Raw genomic sequence first — 14,964 nt, 5'->3', positions numbered from 1 at the left:
CAGCAGAGAATACACAGGCAGGCGATACACCAGCAGAGAATATGGCGGAAGCGGATAACAAACAATTGACAAAATCCCTTCCGCAAAGATCAACTTCATCATCAACCTCAAAGGGTGTAACTCAGGAACAACTTTTCCAACAACTAAAAAATTACCACAATAATAAATTGGCAGAAGTTTTCAAAAAATTTAATTGATCTCGGTAGAAAATTAGAGTTTTAAAAATAACGGAAGAGGAAACGGAGAAAAAAGTGATAGAGCTTTTTTGATTGCTAAGCGGGAAGAGCACACTTTTTGCTTAATTTTAGTTTACAAGTTTGGAAGTTTGCTTTCTCTCCTAATAGAAAAAATCGATCTGTCTTATTTCCAATGAATAAAACCATTTGCTAATTCTATATTTAGCTTAGCGCGTTTACCTGCAAGACATGCTCTAACTTCATATTGGTATTTTTTTAAAATTTAAATAAATAAAATTTTTTAAAAATTAAATGAACAAAAAAATGAAAACTATTCTTAACCAGCGTACATATTGAAATCGGTATTGTCTATTTACCAGTTTGTTTTAATCGCAATAATAGGCTACAGGAAAAGGCTTCCTTTGAAACATTCGCTAAGTCTCCTACAGAATAATAATAATTAGTTAGTTAGTTCACAATGCTTCTTCTTTTCTGTTGATATCATCAGCATTTTAAAACTCCCAGTATAAAGCTCAAAATTACTTAGTATTTAAACCATCTTCTTACCGAGTTCGAAAACTAGCCACATTGAAACCAGTCAAAACACTAAATACGGTACAGAACATTTATTTAACTTGTAAGATACTACGATATAGAACGTACACTGTATAAGATATGTACGATCCCGTAAATGATAGATATTGAAACACGATACATATTAGAAAACATATCGCTATTTCTTCCAACATTTGCGAAAGTCTCAAATCCCTTTAAAATATTGTTCAATTCGATATTTGCGTTCAACTCGAGACAATTACAAACACAATAAGCAACAATTATGCGTGTGGCTGTGAACAAAAATTTGGAATAGCTTACAAAAAGATAGTTAAAACTCATTTTCTACCTTAATAAAATTTTGCAAACCTTTTTGTAAGCATACAGAAAAGTGCTTAGAAAAATCACCTCCCTAATCTCCTCAAAATAAAATTTGTGTAAGCCATAGTAAAGCCACCTATAAGCATTACTTACAATTACAATAAAAATCAATAACAAGGATGTGAATGCAAAGTGGCGCTCGTTAATTTAAATAGTAGTAGTAATTCGCATACTTCCACTTTTTTTATACCCTAACTACTGAGAGGGGAGAGTATATTCACTTTGTCGAAACATTGGCCATTCGCAGAAGCTGCTGTGAATACCGCCTACTTAACAAACCAAATTCTTGACCGTCGTAATCAGAAGGGTTTTGAAGCAACCTGGCTCGGACGGAGACCTAATTTAAAATGTTGACGTGTTTTCCGATGCAAGGCAATAGTCATATACCAAAGGATCGAAGGCATGATACGGGTTATCTAACCTTAACATTAAAGAAATCGTTATTAACAAAGACATCATTTTCTTTGGAAAAGACAAATGGTTCAAATAAACAAAAACAACTTTTGTCAGGTTAAAAAAATATTATGAATGCGTCAATTCAGTGAAGAATATTATCTGCATTAAATCGCGATACGAGAAAATAGCGGACACCAAAAGCAGTTCAGATAAATATGAAGATATTGCTGAAGATTTTGATGGCAATGAAGGTGATAATGTGACGATTTGACGCTTCGAAAGAAGCTCAATCCGACCATAATAATCGTATATTTACGTCTTGGAATTCGCCAGCGTCCAACTGTTAAAACGGTAGCACTTGAATGATTATCATGCGAAAAAACACATTAATTTGGTGGACGAGTCAAAGAGATAACAAAAAGTAAAGATAACAACTGTAAGAACGCAAAAGTGAAATGTAAGGTGAAACCAAAACCGACCAAAACCGATCTAACCCGACAATTTGAAGTGAATCCAAAATTCTTGATCTTGAGCAAAGCATCTGCATCTTAAACAAAATATGGATTAGTACGGTTTTGATATAAACTTAAACACGAAAGGAACAAAAGGGTAAAAGAAGCTACGAAAATAAGATGGAAATTATTTTAAACTTGCAATCTTACTGAAGATATGATTATTTACAGACGCGCCAACCAAACAATTACGCTTCAGAAATTACTCTACCTTATGGATAAAATGTTTTGTTTATTTATTTTTTTTTTTAACTAAGTAATTGAAATAAAGTAACATATTGTATTGTAGAAAAGCGTTATTGGGTAAAACCGCTCCGCACCATACCATCTTATTCTGCAATATTCGTACCCATTACAAATATTTTTTAATTACTATAATCTTGATAAGAACATCTAGTACAAGTTTCATTCTGTAATATACTTTTTCCATAAAAACATTATTAATTCTTTGCCAGGGTGCTAAAATCATTCCTGCGCTTCGTCAAAGGCCAACTGCTTCGGACTTCACATACACTCACGCAATAACAGTATGAGGGCTGCAAAGATAACCAACACTCGGCAACACTGGGGCGTTCGGCTAGGATATATTTCATTGAAATGAAACGACGACGCTCAACTACGATTTGATATTTCAAACTTCTAAAAACGAAGATTGCAGAACATATCGTTTGCGTAAAAAACGTAATTTCTTAATTTTCATTTAATTTAAATATTTATTCGATATGTCTTTGATTTTCTCTCAATCTCGTCGTCACCATTAGGCCTTAAACGGAAGTTTTAATGTTCTAAAAATATGAGAAGCGAAATTTAAAAAAAAAAGAAAAAAGAAGACCATACTTTTTTACTATTTGAGGGGCAACCAAAATATGTTTTAATCGATTTTTTAAGTTGGCCTAATGGCGATGTTTTATATAATTTTCTAACTTGTTTTGATGACTATCTTTAACCGAAAAATGTGAGAATGGCGTGCTGCTCCACCGGAACCATTTCATAAACAAACATACCGATAGGTCTAAGCTAAATCAATCTATCGTTATATTGTTTATGACCATCAGCAATAGATATTCTTTAGCGGACACCGAACGCGTCTTTCCATAACTAATTTGGCTGTAATACTCGATTCGCTGGATACTAAAACACTAAAGCGAGAGTTTTGCGTATAGAAAAGACAACATTTTTCTTGAGTTATTTTTATGTATATTGTAACTAAAACTTGCTTTTTCTTGCTCATCAATTAAACAAATCCCAAAGGCATTCGAAAATATCATCACCACAATCATCGTCATTCATCTCCTTTTTTAAAACTTCGTACAACTTATTAATTCGGTCTGAATTGGATTCAATAAGTTGAATAACTTCTTCATGCACAGGATAAATATTTAGTTTTTCGAGAATTTCTAAGAATTGTTTAAATGTTAGTTTTCCCGTCGGTAATGATGAAACTAACGATGAAGTTGCCGAAATCGGTGAAGATAAGGTAGACGTTGACGAGCCCGTTCCATTTGCAGACTTGTTTGCTTTTAAAATTTGCTTCAGCCTTTCCAAACTCTCATTTTTGCTTTCCTCCAAATTGAACAACAACTTCACAGCTTCAAGTAAATCTTCAGGCGATTCTCTTTTTTCATACGATGGAATGTCCACCGTTTCGACTCTTTCTGAAATAACAAAACCAAGACAGAAATGTACATCTAAACTAAGTACCAACGTCATCAGCACTGAAGTTACAACAACTGATTTCTTCATTTTCAAAATTCTCGAATATTTTAAAGACTTGTAATATGTTAAAACTGTAAATGAGGAATTCATCGCACAACTGTTTCTTATATACGAGGTCTTTCAACTTGAATTTTTTTTTAAATTATTATTATGTTAGCTTTTTCTATTTACTCAATGAAGATAAAATGATTTATAGGAAATGCCTTCAATAATTTTTGAATATTTGTTAAATTACATGAACACAAGCAATTTTTAAAAAACTAGTTAATTTAAGTTAAGATTAGCTTGGAGTGATCGCTCAATAAACAGCGACATGAAAACACTTATGAGTGATGAAATAAATGCAATATCTGCCGACAAATATGGAATAATATCCCATCCATACGTGCTGGATATCAAGTCTTTTGACAATCGAAAATCGGAAGCTTCTAACTTGCATTTTCTTGAAATACACTCGTCACATAGATATTAATGGCAATACCACTCGTGACAAAATCTCATCTTTCAAAATGATGAAAACCCTCTGTAGCTTTAATTTACGTTACCCTGAAGACATGCTACAAACAACAAGAAATTTGCAGTTAACAACAGCGATAGAGCGTCTTTTCACTTTCTGGGTTCGCAAATGAAATCAAGTCCCAGTAAATTTTGTTCGCAATAGTTGTCAATTTCCATCTATATCAGACGCAGCGTTTACCCTGAAAAAATGTAATATAACAGATAGTCGCTCGCTCGCAGATATGCGATGCTTTACCATCTCCAGTGCTTGTTGTTTTTGTCCGTCCGAAATTTATTCACCAATCAATTTTTCGCAAATTGTCGTAAATCTTTTTCTTGCAGTGTGGCAGCTTGTGAAGCAATCTGCTCTTTTTCGAAATATGCGACTCAAACGTATAAAGAATAACGACCAAACCCCTAATTTATTCTACACAAACCACACATTATTGCGATCGTATGTTATTCTTGCTGGTACCATAGTACTCAAATCTTTTACTTACTACTCACTGTATAATCCATTACGTAAAGATGTACCTGATACCACAAACACGTAAAATGTGCAACGACAATTTGGTAGGGAACTAAAGTATGTTTGCTGTCAAAACACGATTAGAAGTGTGCAATTTGCACACAATTGGGACTTATTGGTATTTTTGCCAGTTTTTTTTTGTATCTGCGAAAAATTGGAAAAATAATCAGCTTTACAGTATTTAGAAATTGTTTAGATTTAACGTAAATTTGGTTAATGACTTGATAAATTAGAAAACATGTCCCGTAGAGAAAACACATCTATTATTTCGAAAAGACATTTGCATCCACGAAAATAGCCTTCGGGTATGGTTTGTGAGAAGAAAATATTTTTTCGTTAATATGAAAATGGCATTGGAGTTACCCTTAATGGAGAATATTGCAGAAAAATATGATTATTGATTTTCTCCTGCTCGAATTCGATCATTTCGATTTTATTCTAATAAAACATTGCAACATGCCGTACATGTCGAAAAAAGTTGAATGGCCGTGTTATGTCCAAAAAAGCTTATTTAAGCTTGCCATAGTTTCCCAGACAGTGTAAGAAACTGGCCAAAATTGCTGTTAACGAATTAAACTCCAGGCTCTCTATTATATCTAAATGTAAATGGCATGAATCCATGTCTTTATTATAAATGAAAAGGTCAGATAACGAAGATACCATTGAGTAACGAGTTCTTTTCGTAAATTAACGTCAAGAACAAATTGCGTGATCGGTAATTTCCGTCGCTAGAAGGAGCCTTCGTCGCCTTCAAAACCATGTTGTCCTAAAAAAGACTTAAAAATGCAAAAGAACTAAATTTTTAAATTCTATAATAATGAGCGCAGCTGTTATTTTCCTATTTTCAAAATAAAAATAGAAATTTATTTGTTTTTGTTATATAGACATCTAGACATTGTAGGCGTGTTCTTTGAGAAGTTTGAGTAATTTTCAAATTATTTTGTAGGCGATATATTAATTTTTGTGAAAGGGAGAATATTTACCACAGTTACTACACAGTTGCACAGACAAACAGGTGGAAACATGCGTAGACGGAGTTGTTGAGGCTCATTCCGAATTGAATTGGAACGATTTTCCCCATTCTTTTACAGATACTAGGGATCGGTCGGTAGACCATAGACCATAGACATTTTGTAGATTTATCTTCTGCAGTTTCTGAGTAATAAAAACAACCCAATGTTTTATCCCTTTTCAAATAGAGGTGTTCTTAGTTTACTTAGTACTGTAGACGTGTCCTTGAACCGATTTGGCCCACTTTCAGTACAAACCTACACACAGAAACTTGCAATGTTTCTGCCAAATTTGAACTCGATGTCTCCATTTTTGCGGTCGAGAATGTTTACGACACACATTTTACAGAATTGGTCAGACGGACATGTGTGAATTGATTCAGAAAAAGGCGCTAATGAAGAATAAATACACTTTGTGCGGTCTCTGACTTCCTTCTGGGTGGTACGAACGCCTCGACAAGATGAATATACCCATCATCCTTTGGCGATGGGTATAAAAATGAAACGAACGCATGCAAAAATTGTGTAGAACGTAGTGGGGAATATTTTAAAAACGAATCAAGCAATTTTTAATGGCACTGTCCATAGTAGTAAAAAGAGCGACGCAAATATAACGCTAATTTTAGGAAAAAGGCATTCACTTTAAGGTATCAGACTTTGCAAATGATGGGCTTTTTAATTCATTATCTCTATCGAAAAAATTCAGTAAAGTACCATAGCGTGTTGTTTGGTTAAGAAATACTTCAACATGGCATTAATAGTTGTTAGTGTAAGTAATAGCAGTGGTAGACGTGCCATGTATGTAGTGGATGGTGTAACGTTTAAGTATTGTAACTTAAATAGCCTTTATAGTCTGTATAAACCTTAAGCTCAAGTTGCTATGGAAAATATTTTGTCTTTATATTTGACCAAATATTTACCGTTCACCGCGCATATAAGCACAGCAGTCTTTAGAATATATTACTTATAGGGAGAGGAGCGAAAAAAGAGAATGTGAAACTTGCCCATGTTCGGTTTAAAAGTGAAAATACCCTGAACGGGGCAAAAGACAACCGCAGAATGCTTGTTCCAAAGAAGATGACTTTGGTGCAAAGAGTTGCACAAGAATGTGCAAAGGTGTCGTGGAGTACACAAGCAACTTCAGGACGAGGGTCATGTGAAATTTTATAAGAACAACTTATTTTGTGCCTTCATTTCTGTAACGAATTCTTTGTAAATAAACTAAAGAAAACTATAAACAAAAAGCGAATTCATTTCTAAAATAATGATCAATCAAATTTGTCTTCGAGGTTGACAGAGATTAAAACTACAGTTAACGGAAAATTAATGAATAACTAATGCGCCCTTAGGTTTTTAATATACGCAATAATATTAAATTAATTGGTTAGCTGGACTAATCTGAAGCTTAACCAGCAGGCGCAGGAGTCCTTACTTATGAACAGTTTCTTAAATTTATAAAATATGTGAAACTATAAAAAAAACGTTTGTGTGAAACTATAAAAAAACGTTTGTGGAGAAGTAGCATAACAAATTGAATCGAACTTAAGGTTGAAAACGTAACAGAAAAATAAAAAAGAAATGAAGCAATTGAGATGTGTTCGCTAACTAATCGAGAAGATTGCATTTTTTCCTTCTTATATCCGTCACTGAAGAGTAGCGGTACATTCGTCTTGTCAAAACTTTTGAAAAAGCTACCTTTATTATTTGCTATAAAAGTCAGTAAGTCAAGTTAGTGTTCACGTTATGTAATATACAAAAAATAAAAAAATAAATAAAAATAAACTACGACTGTCAAAGTAAAAAAGATCACAGAACATGCAAACTTTATAATCGATAATAAGCAGGAGATATTTTATGAAAAAAATTAATAAAAAGAAACTAAAATCTTTGTGCAGTTATTTCGTCTATTTTTGCTACACAATAAAGAAGAAACCAAAATAAAGACCATTTTCTAATAAAGAATAAAAATTTAATAAACGGCATACAAAATCTCTGTTTACTTAGCCCAAGAATAGGGAACATCGAGGCGATGTATATAAAAAGGCAATTTACCAAAATATAAGTTGGGAATGTAAATTGATCAAAAGATATAAGCCTTTCAAAACTGCGCATAATGGACTTGACAGGCGGCGCAATCAGTCCAACATTATTCTATCGGGGTTGCTTATTTAATCTCATAACTTTTTCGACTATGTTGACAACATTACTGACTTCTTTCAAACAGACATCCGTTTTGTACCAGGCTGTGTAAGACGAAGGACATAATTTTTGAGTAATTACCAAAAACTCTCAAGTTTTCGTTTACAAAAACGGAGTGATGATCAGTTCACACTTCCCTGTGGACTTGTGCTCTAATAAATTTGCCATTTAAGGTTGATATCTTTTTTTTTGCGTTTAGGAAAGTGCCAAGACATTCCACACTGCACGCATCACACACCGCATAAATAAACAGACACGCAGACACGGAGACGGGCGAGCAAGGCCTAATCGATTTACATTTTCTTATTAAGAATATATGTACTTTATATGGTCTCTAAAGATTCATTTTGGGTGTTCCAAACATTAGAGAGAACGTAAAATTGAGAACTCGTTAAGAGGAACAAAAACTCAATTTTTCGAATTTTTCGACAATACTCTGTATACTCTATATAACAGAACGTCGATATTCTACATTGGTATGAGAACTTTAGAAAGTTTTGGAAAATTTGATCTCATAAGTCCGTATATTAACTTGTTAATATTTAATTTTGTCAACAATTGCAATCTTAACCTCATTCACTTTCTTTCTCATTCATTGCTCAGTATTTCACTGATTCGCACAAGTTGGAAGACGACGATTCGTTCACAGATTTAGGCGTTCTATTTGACCATAGATTACGTTTTACCTTCCATATTGAGTTCTCGTTAAGCAAAACTAGGTCCGCGCTTGGTTTTATAAAGAGGTGGTTCAAAGAGCTTGATGATCCGTATATTACAAAAAGTCTGCGCGTGTATTTGGTTAGACCTATACTTGAGTATGCCTTTGTTGTGCAGTCTCCTTCATATAGGTGCTATGTAGACTCAATTGAATCTGTTCAAAAGCAATTCTTGCTGCCTGCCGTTACGTATTTGGATTGGGACCCGATTGCCTCTCTTCCTTCTTATGAAAACAGGTTGCTTCTGTTATCATTACCGTCATTTGAAAAACGTAAATTTTTTCTAAACTTCCTTCTTAATCAAAGAAATAAATGGTACTATCGACTCGCTCGCATTACTTAGTGAGATAAGCTTTAATGTCCGTAACCGCTTCTTTAGGCATTTTATCTTGATTAAGCTTAGTCAATGCAAATACAATTATGAGCTGTTTAACCCGCTCAGACTTGTTGGCAGAAACCTAAATGATATTTAACACTTATTCTCATTCTCGGACTCTTTAAAGTCTATTAAAACAACTTTGCTTAATGTGCGCGATTTACCTATGTCGTACTTAAACTAACATTTCATTCTTAATATCCCATTTTTTATTTAAAATAATATTGCGTTGTTAACGTGTTGGTTGCAAAGCTTACGCACGTTTGCAATAGTTTAAGGGTTCACTTGCAACCTGGATCTGTTCTTGTTGCTGCTGTGCTTCTGTGCTTTTGCTTATAATTATTTTTAACTTTTTTAATTTACTTTTAAACTTACTTTGCTGTTATAATTTCTCTTTTCTTTCTTCCTTTTTATTGCATACCAGTTTTAAAACAATTAGTATAAGATTTTCTATTAAGATGCACTGAACTCAATTGTAATTTTCTTTAGTTGAATTTCATGTATAAATGGGTAAAATAAAAAGTAAAATAAAAATTAAAGATAGGTTGGACGACGGGAAGAAGTACAATTTTTTCTTTTTTACTTCATTTAATTTAAGTTGAGAGGCCAGCTCCGAACGTTACACGTTATTAAGCCCTGCAATACTTGTGCTAGGGGAATATGGGATAGGCCCAACTTTTATTTCACTGCTTGATTCAGAATATTTGTCTGCATCGATTTAAGCTTACAAGGTTATCTTTTTCTTTATCAGTGTGATGACTGTCCATATAATTTTATATTCAACCAACAGGTCGTAATTTTTAAGATATTTTAACGAAATTTTTTATGCTGTCGCGCTTTGGCTTAAGAATGTACCCTATAAAAAATCGAGTGGATCGGACAAATCCCCATAAAACGCCTTGCTTTCAACTACAATATTTAAAATTTCTGAACAAAAATAGTAACACTCAGCTGGCGAAAACCGCAGTATCGAAAAATTTGCTTAAGAAAGACCTTTTTATTAAACTTCGCCCGCATACAAGTTTTCTAAGAAAATGATATGGCCAATTGATCAAGTTTAAAACATATCATGGCGGAAATTGTTTCATAATGGCAATTTGACATAAAAATTAAATTCACAAAATTTGAACAACGAAGGCTTGCTGCATAAAAAGCATATTTTTGTTCATAGCAATAAAAGCGCAGAAAAAAAATTAATTCTTTTAATTCATTCTTGTCAACCTTCAACAACTCTGAATGGCAAAAACATCAACAAGGTGTAAGGTAATGCTTGAAATCTGGCTATCTCAAGCCCTTTCATAACAAGTGAGATTTGAAACACAAAATTTGTCGCAGCCCGACTAGTTTGAAAGTAATAATGGTATAGGACTCAACAATCTTTTCAAGCTAATGAAATTTACAATGGTAACAGTAATGCAAACGTTTGAAAATTCATTCGGAAAAAGAAAGAAACCATGAAATATACATTACCAGAGTAGGATAACTCTATTTTAATGCGTACGCTATATCTATATCTAAAAGTTTTGCGATTGGTTCGTTTTAAGGCCACGTTATTTAGCGATTGCAACAAATGGCAAAATGAAATTATTGCCAATGGAAGTTGATGGATAATAACTTAATTTCTGAAAATATATTTATTCATTTTCATTCCGTTCGAAATGTTACATTTCGATACATCACTTTCAAAGAAATTGTCATTTGCTGTTGTATATTTCAAATGACCATTTGAATATTTTTTAAGAAATTTACACTGAAACCTAAGGTTCTTAACTAAATTCGTTCTATGTTTTTTGTTTTTAAATCCAATTATTTTTCGAACTTATCTACAAAAAAAAATTAATTTTCGCTGTTTCTGTGTTTTAAAGTCACGGTTTAGAAAAATCTTGAAAAGGTGAAACTGAGATAGGGAATTAAAAACGTAAATTAATGTTCCTACTTACAGACGGCGCCGGAGTGAGTTGGTTAAAATCAATGATTTACATTCGTACATCATCTCCGCATATGTTAGGTATATTTCATTACGCATAAGTTTTCTATTTCGTAGTTTATTAAGAAATCACCCCAAAGCCGAAATTAGCTCAAATGTTGTAAATGTTGTATATTTAATGGGCATTTCCCGCTTGCCTATCTTCGTATAATTTAAAAAAAATCTAAATTCGTTTGAAGCTTTTCAATAAATCTTATTATCTTTTCTTGCTACAATTAACGAAAACTTCGTTACAATAACTTAGAAAAATTTGAGTCCAAACAATTTGTATATAAAAACAAGTAAGAATGCTATAGTCCGACAAGGCCATCTATTGGATACCCTATATCACAAATTGTTTAGTTAATAGTATAACAAAAATTTTGCATTATTTTTATATAAATGCGTAATTCTCATCAAAGCCTAAGGGCTTGGAGGATATTCAGTCGTCAGCTTGGTCCAAATTTTCAAAACATTGGCCCATCCGATCCGTTATATGGAGTGTGGTCGAAACAAATATCCGATCGAATAGCTTTCGTCCTTGCGTCAAAAGACGTTGATATACCAAATTCCATGAAAATGTCTTGAAAATTACGATCTGTTAGATAAACACAAAGGCATATGGACAGACGTCAAACAGAGATACATGTTTAGGTCATGTGGATATAATAAAAGATAGGTCTCCTTCTGTGTGTTACAACCAGCCGTACAAACTTAATACACACTATGCCAAAAGTGCCATATAAATAGATGCGCGGTGAATTTCTCATACATAATAAGAATATTAATATATCTGAAACTCTTGGAAATGAAAAAATTACATTTAGTTTTAGCGCTGACGGCAGTGATACTCAGTGCTCGCGTCGATCTCGGCTGTGGGGAAAATATCACAAGGAAATCGAGACAACAATTAACGCCAGATAGGGAGGCTAAGGATTTAAATATTAAAATTGACAAAATACTAGCAAACCATAAAGAAGTTTTCAAAAAACAACCCACAAATAATTATGAGCGTAAGATGCATGAACTTTTAACGAACCTTATGGAGTCTAAGGTCGAGAATGGGGACAATGTTTCACTTAAGGAAATCTTTGCAATGAAACGTGCTATTGAGGATTTTGAGATATTCGAGAACATACGTCTATCCTTGATGTTTGTAGAAAGCGATCACAAATCCGTGGAAGAAATTAAAAATTACATCGAAAAAATATTACTATCAAGAGGAGAATTAACTTTTCAACAGTTTTTGGAACTTCTAGAAAATTTGAAAACGTATCTGACGCGCGACGAAAAATATAAGAAAACCCTTCAGTTACTTAAATCGAAATCGATGCGCCTTGACGAATTAATAGAATTGTTCAAAGAGCAAATGAAAGACGATGACTGGGATCTGTTTGATTGGTAGCCGCGAAGAGCACATTTTCTGTTTGCTTTCTTTTATCAAGCATTAATTATTTTTGATTTTGTTCAAAAATATGTTCTTCATTTCTCTTTAATAAATGAAACAATTTACTCGGCCGTTCAGATGAATATGGTTTGGTGCATACTAGAAATAGATTTTTGAAAGTTTTATAACGCCTCTGAGGACAAAAGCAGAAGGTAAAAATTAAATATTCATGATCAGCGTTAATAAGAGAATCGCGTTAACCATTTATGTTTAACTAAACGATCCTCGCAGGACGAATTTGCTGTTTCCGGGGTTTGCCGGAAATTATTAAAAAATTACAAATCTTAGTGTAGCGTCGTCATTTTAGGACTTAAAGTTTAGTCTTAAGCTTTACCTTAGGCCTACTTTTAATGGTCTAACAACAAAATATTTTTTGCAATATTTTTAAGATGAAAAAAAGGTAATAGAAAATAGTCGAGAAAGCTACACAAAGCGTATAAGCATTAAACATTAAAAAAACACGATTTTGAAAAATATTTGACAATAGCAGCACTTTAGCCAATCTAGGGAGGTGTTTCCTATGTAAGGCAACCTGCGTACATACAGCATACAGATGCAAAATTGAATACAAAACAAACAAAAATGAGATTTATATTCGGTCGTTACCGAATCTTTTATACCGGTCACCAAAGGCAAAAGCGCTCACCGTTTTTTTACACAGTTCAGCCATTTTCAAGTTCTTTTGTAAGTTTCTAGACTGTGCCTTCATTTTTGCAAACGGGGGAACGTTTACCACATATACTACACGGTTGGCCAGACGGAACAGACCGGCTGCTTAGGTGCATTTCAAATTTGTAACTGCTCAAGTATTTATATACCTAATAGGCATTTTGACGCTCGTTTCTGCGCGTTGCAAAGGTATTAAAAGCAACTAAATTTCGATACGGTATAATTTTGGAGAAGCTATAGTTTAAGAGTGAGTAACAATAGACCAATTTTTCATTCCTTTTGAAAGGCAGGTGTTCTCAATTAACGTGGCGCTGTGGGCGTGTTCCTCCACCGATTTAGCTCATTTTTAATACCAACGTGCGTGCAAGAACTTCCACTGCTTCCTCTTTAATACTGCTGTGTACGGAAATAACTTGCAATATCAATGTTACCATACCGCAGCCCGATAAGATAGGATCAGGTAGGTATTGGTATCATAAGTTTTGTTGAAGACATAAATTATATTTCCATTATTGCATGAATTTCGCACGACCTCCAGCGTCACTTAGGACCGCTTTGATTTAATTTATATATTAATGGTCTCTTCTCCATGATTAAATACAGCCAAATTTTAATGTACGCTGGTGATGTTAAACTGTTTTCTTCCTTCTCCAAAGAAAGGCAAATTAATAAATAATTTGGTTACGCGATGATTGTTATATTTCATAAAATTAAACCTAAAAAAATGCAAGAAGCTTTCCTTCTTTCTCAAGTAGGAAGTCATTCAATACTGAATACTTCATTGATTTACACAAGTTGGAAAACATAGTTCGCTCAATGGGTTTGGGGTTCTATTACCTTTTAATTTGCACATCGAGCTCTATTTACGTAAACCTAGATCCGCGCTAGCTTTTATTGTGGGCTGGTCCAAAGCGCATAAAGATCCTTACATTACGAAAAGGCTTTACAGGCGCTTAGTTCAACTTACGCTTGGGTATGTCTCTGCCGTGTGTTGCGTTATCCTATAGATGTTATACAGGCACAATTGAATCCGTTCAAAAGCAATTCTTGCTCTTTATCCTTACCAATTTAGATTGAGATCCGCTCGTCTCTCTGTCTCCTTACGAGAATAGGTTGTTTCTGTTATCCTGGCCATCACTTGAGAAACGTAGGTTTATTATTAGTATTTCTTTCTTAATTAAGCCAATTAATGGTACTATCGATTCGTTACTAGGTGAAATAAGACTTAGTGTCCCTAACCGCTTCTCCAGGGACTTACTCGTTAAGCTTAGTTAACGTAAACATAATTATGAGCTGTTCAATCCGTCGACAGTTCTTTGCAGAAAACTAATTAATGTCTATCACTTAATTTCACTACCGAATCCTGTAAAGTCTAACAAAACAACTAAGCTTAATACACACGTTTTGCCTATGCCGTATTTAAATTAACTTGCAAGCTTAACATCTCACTATGATTCGAAAATTAACTGGTGTTGTTTCCTGTTATCGGTTGCCAAGCTTTTGCATGTTTGTAATGGTTTAGGGGTTCACTTTCAACTTACATCTGTGCTCGTTGTGAGTGTGCCTTTGTCGTAGTCGTGTACGGGCTTTTCTTTTCTTTTTTGTTTACTTCTCCTTAAATACTTTGTATTGCTACGAAATTCGCTTTCCTCGAATAGAGTTCATACAACAGGTTTTTCTTTTGAAGAGAGATACACTTGGACGTTTCCACTACAATACTCTTTTATTTTATTATTTATAGGACTATTTACATTTTACTTTGACAATACTCTCGACTTCTCAACTCTAATATTCTCTTTCGACTCAAATTTTTTCGTC

The 14,964-nt window shown here is 33.7% G+C and overlaps 2 protein-coding genes across 4 annotated transcripts in view; both read right to left on the bottom strand.

The window, feature by feature from the left end:
• Window positions 1-14,964, bottom strand: part of LOC119641102 (angiotensin-converting enzyme) — a 174,874-nt gene that overhangs the window by 76,630 nt on the left and 83,280 nt on the right. The window lies entirely within an intron of this gene.
• LOC119641107 lies at window positions 2,947-3,777 on the bottom strand. The gene is made up of 2 exons (XM_038039554.1): window positions 3,238-3,777; window positions 2,947-3,159 (listed from the first exon to the last, which is right to left on the bottom strand). The coding sequence occupies exon 1, from the start codon at window positions 3,761-3,763 to the stop codon at window positions 3,251-3,253; it is 513 nt and encodes a 170-aa protein (XP_037895482.1). The 5' UTR covers window positions 3,764-3,777; the 3' UTR covers window positions 2,947-3,159; window positions 3,238-3,250.

The sequence above is a fragment of the Glossina fuscipes genome, unplaced genomic scaffold, assembly GCF_014805625.2.
Source record: "Glossina fuscipes isolate IAEA_lab_2018 unplaced genomic scaffold, Yale_Gfus_2 142, whole genome shotgun sequence".
Taxonomy (NCBI): Eukaryota; Metazoa; Arthropoda; class Insecta; order Diptera; family Glossinidae; genus Glossina; species Glossina fuscipes.
Note: the sequence above shows the minus strand (reverse complement) of the source record. Positions and strands in the feature narration are given on the sequence as shown.

What these genes read in the sequence shown, in the direction of transcription:
- LOC119641107 (XM_038039554.1), bottom strand. Translation starts at nt 3,763, where the DNA reads ATGAAGAAATCAGTTGTTGTAACTTCAGTGCTGATGACGTTGGTACTT.